This window comes from Poecilia reticulata, linkage group LG5 (genome assembly GCF_000633615.1).
Source record: "Poecilia reticulata strain Guanapo linkage group LG5, Guppy_female_1.0+MT, whole genome shotgun sequence".
NCBI lineage: Eukaryota > Metazoa > Chordata > Actinopteri > Cyprinodontiformes > Poeciliidae > Poecilia > Poecilia reticulata.
In genome coordinates, this window is record NC_024335.1 from 1,826,096 (window position 1) to 1,828,222 (window position 2,127).

At 40.9% G+C, this 2,127-nt stretch overlaps 1 protein-coding gene across 8 annotated transcripts in view; it reads right to left on the reverse strand.

The window, feature by feature from the left end:
• The window catches only part of grip2b (glutamate receptor interacting protein 2b), a 196,870-nt gene that overhangs the window by 35,759 nt on the left and 158,984 nt on the right, over window positions 1-2,127 (reverse strand). For all 8 annotated transcript variants that reach the window (XM_008408298.2, XM_017304900.1, XM_017304899.1 and 5 more), the window contains exon 2: window positions 251-328. In XM_008408298.2, the coding sequence (XP_008406520.1) occupies window positions 251-328 (78 nt within the window). The remainder of the gene's footprint in view (window positions 1-250; window positions 329-2,127) is intronic.

Here is a 2,127-nt window from a genome sequence, read left to right on the forward strand (position 1 = left end):
TTGAACCTTGGGGTACCCCACATGTGACCTTTGACCTCTCTGATGAGAAGTTTCCAATTGAAACAAAGAAATCCCTGTTCTTTATGTAAGATTCAGCTGGCCACCACTCGTCCCTTCAGCACCCGAACCTGAAGTCATTCAGTTTCTGATATATTTTTGTAAATTCAACAGCCATCATTTGTATTCATGGACAGTTGTTACAGTCACAGATTATGCTGGAGAGGTTTTAAGTGACAAAGGTGCCACGTACCTGGTATACTGTGCCTTCTTAAAGTCATGGTGTGTTCTGGTCCAGAGATATCCTTTGTTTTCCCATATGGCCCCTCATCTGGAAGGAACAGACACAGCAGTGTGTTGAGTTTCATTGTCATAATAAAAAGATACTTTCAGACACATACAGCTAAAATGCAGAGGCTGAAGGGTGGAACAGAAATTAAATCTACCAGTTTTCACATATAAAATTAATATAAAACAAAGATATTACACTTTGAAAAATGCTCAAAGATAAAGAAAATGAAGCAAAGGAGAAACCATCCACATACAAACTTAACCTGGTTAATGTTTTACACTCACATATTGGAGGCTATACACACTGTAAAGGTCCTAAACATTAAAATATACACAAGTATTTTCTGTTGGGTTAAAACACACAGTAAATGTAGCGTTTTTGATAATAACTGTTATTTACCACCGCCAGGAACTGCATTGCTCGTTTCTACCGTACTGGTCAGTCAAGGGCAAAATCAAGTTTAAGCTATTTATTTGATTGGCTGTGATTGACTCGGGGGGTCGACGTGTACATGTCGGCTGGCGACCGTTCACGGACGAGGATGGATCTGGGCCATTGTGGATTGTTATTCCTTGCTAACCAGCTGGAGCTGCGAACTTTCCTGGACGTTTTGCTTGGTTTGTGGAGCTGCAGACCCGAACCACACTCGTGACCCGGGACGGACTGTTGGACCGGAGTCGGAGCAGTTTATTGCCGTTCTTTCAAACACTGCTAACCCATGGTGGGGTGAGTTACCCATTCCTCGTGGTTGTTCTGGAGCCGCCATCTTTGGCCTTTCAGGCCTGCTAACGGTCTGCTTTACACCTTTAAGAAACTGAAAAGTGTGGTTGATACATTCAGTTTGCCAGTCTTGTTTGCTCATTTTGTATGTTTAAAAGTTTTTTGTACAGTTGTAGCACTTGCTGTGGTTAATATATTATTAACGGTGGGATACATTCTGTGCTCTGGTTCTACTTGGCTTGTGCTCAATGCCGTACTCTGTTGATGTGCATTGCCCTTGGTTTATTACTGACCAATACGGTTTATTAAACTGGTACATTTTTCAACCTCACCATTTTTCCTTCCTTATTTTAGTATAAGGCTAAAGCTGCACTGCAGTTAAATCTCAGCCTTACTGTTGTGCTGAGTTACGCACTCTATTCACAACATACACTGTTGCCAATTAAAACACTCATTTCTCATTGTGAATATTTGACAGCATGTAGGTCAGAGAAATTGGACGCTGTTTATAAGGGAAACTTGAACAGTGAAAAAAACAAACTGCCTTTGATGAGCTGCAAAATGCTTGGGAGCTTTTATGAGATGAAATACTCACATAATTGCTTTTATCTTGAAACCAAGTTAAACAAAAGTAAATATAACATCTTTCAAGTACGTTAAAAACAACAAGTCACACAACTGTTGAAATGTTTGATAGCTTACCATGGGCCACTCCGTTAATAATTGTGTTTATTAAACATTTGCTAGAACACAGATGAGAGGAGAGAAGGACAAAACTTTATGGTTAATAAATATTTAGATATAAAACTGCAATAAAGTGGCGGTAAGATCTGTTTTAGTCAGACCTTACCCCCACCAGTGTGAAAATATATCAGTGCATTTATCAGTTCATCTCTACCTGCCGTTGTTCACCCAACAACACCTCCATAAACACAATAACTCATCCAGAAGTCATGCTCACAGCAGGCAGGGACTAAACCTGCATTTAATAAGCCTTCTTAACACTAGTGCACGCGTGGACTGAGGCAAACATAGAAGACCGGGGCAAACGTAGCGGACCGGGGCAAACGTAGAGGACCGGGGTAAACGTAGAGGACTGGGGCAAACGTAGAGGACTG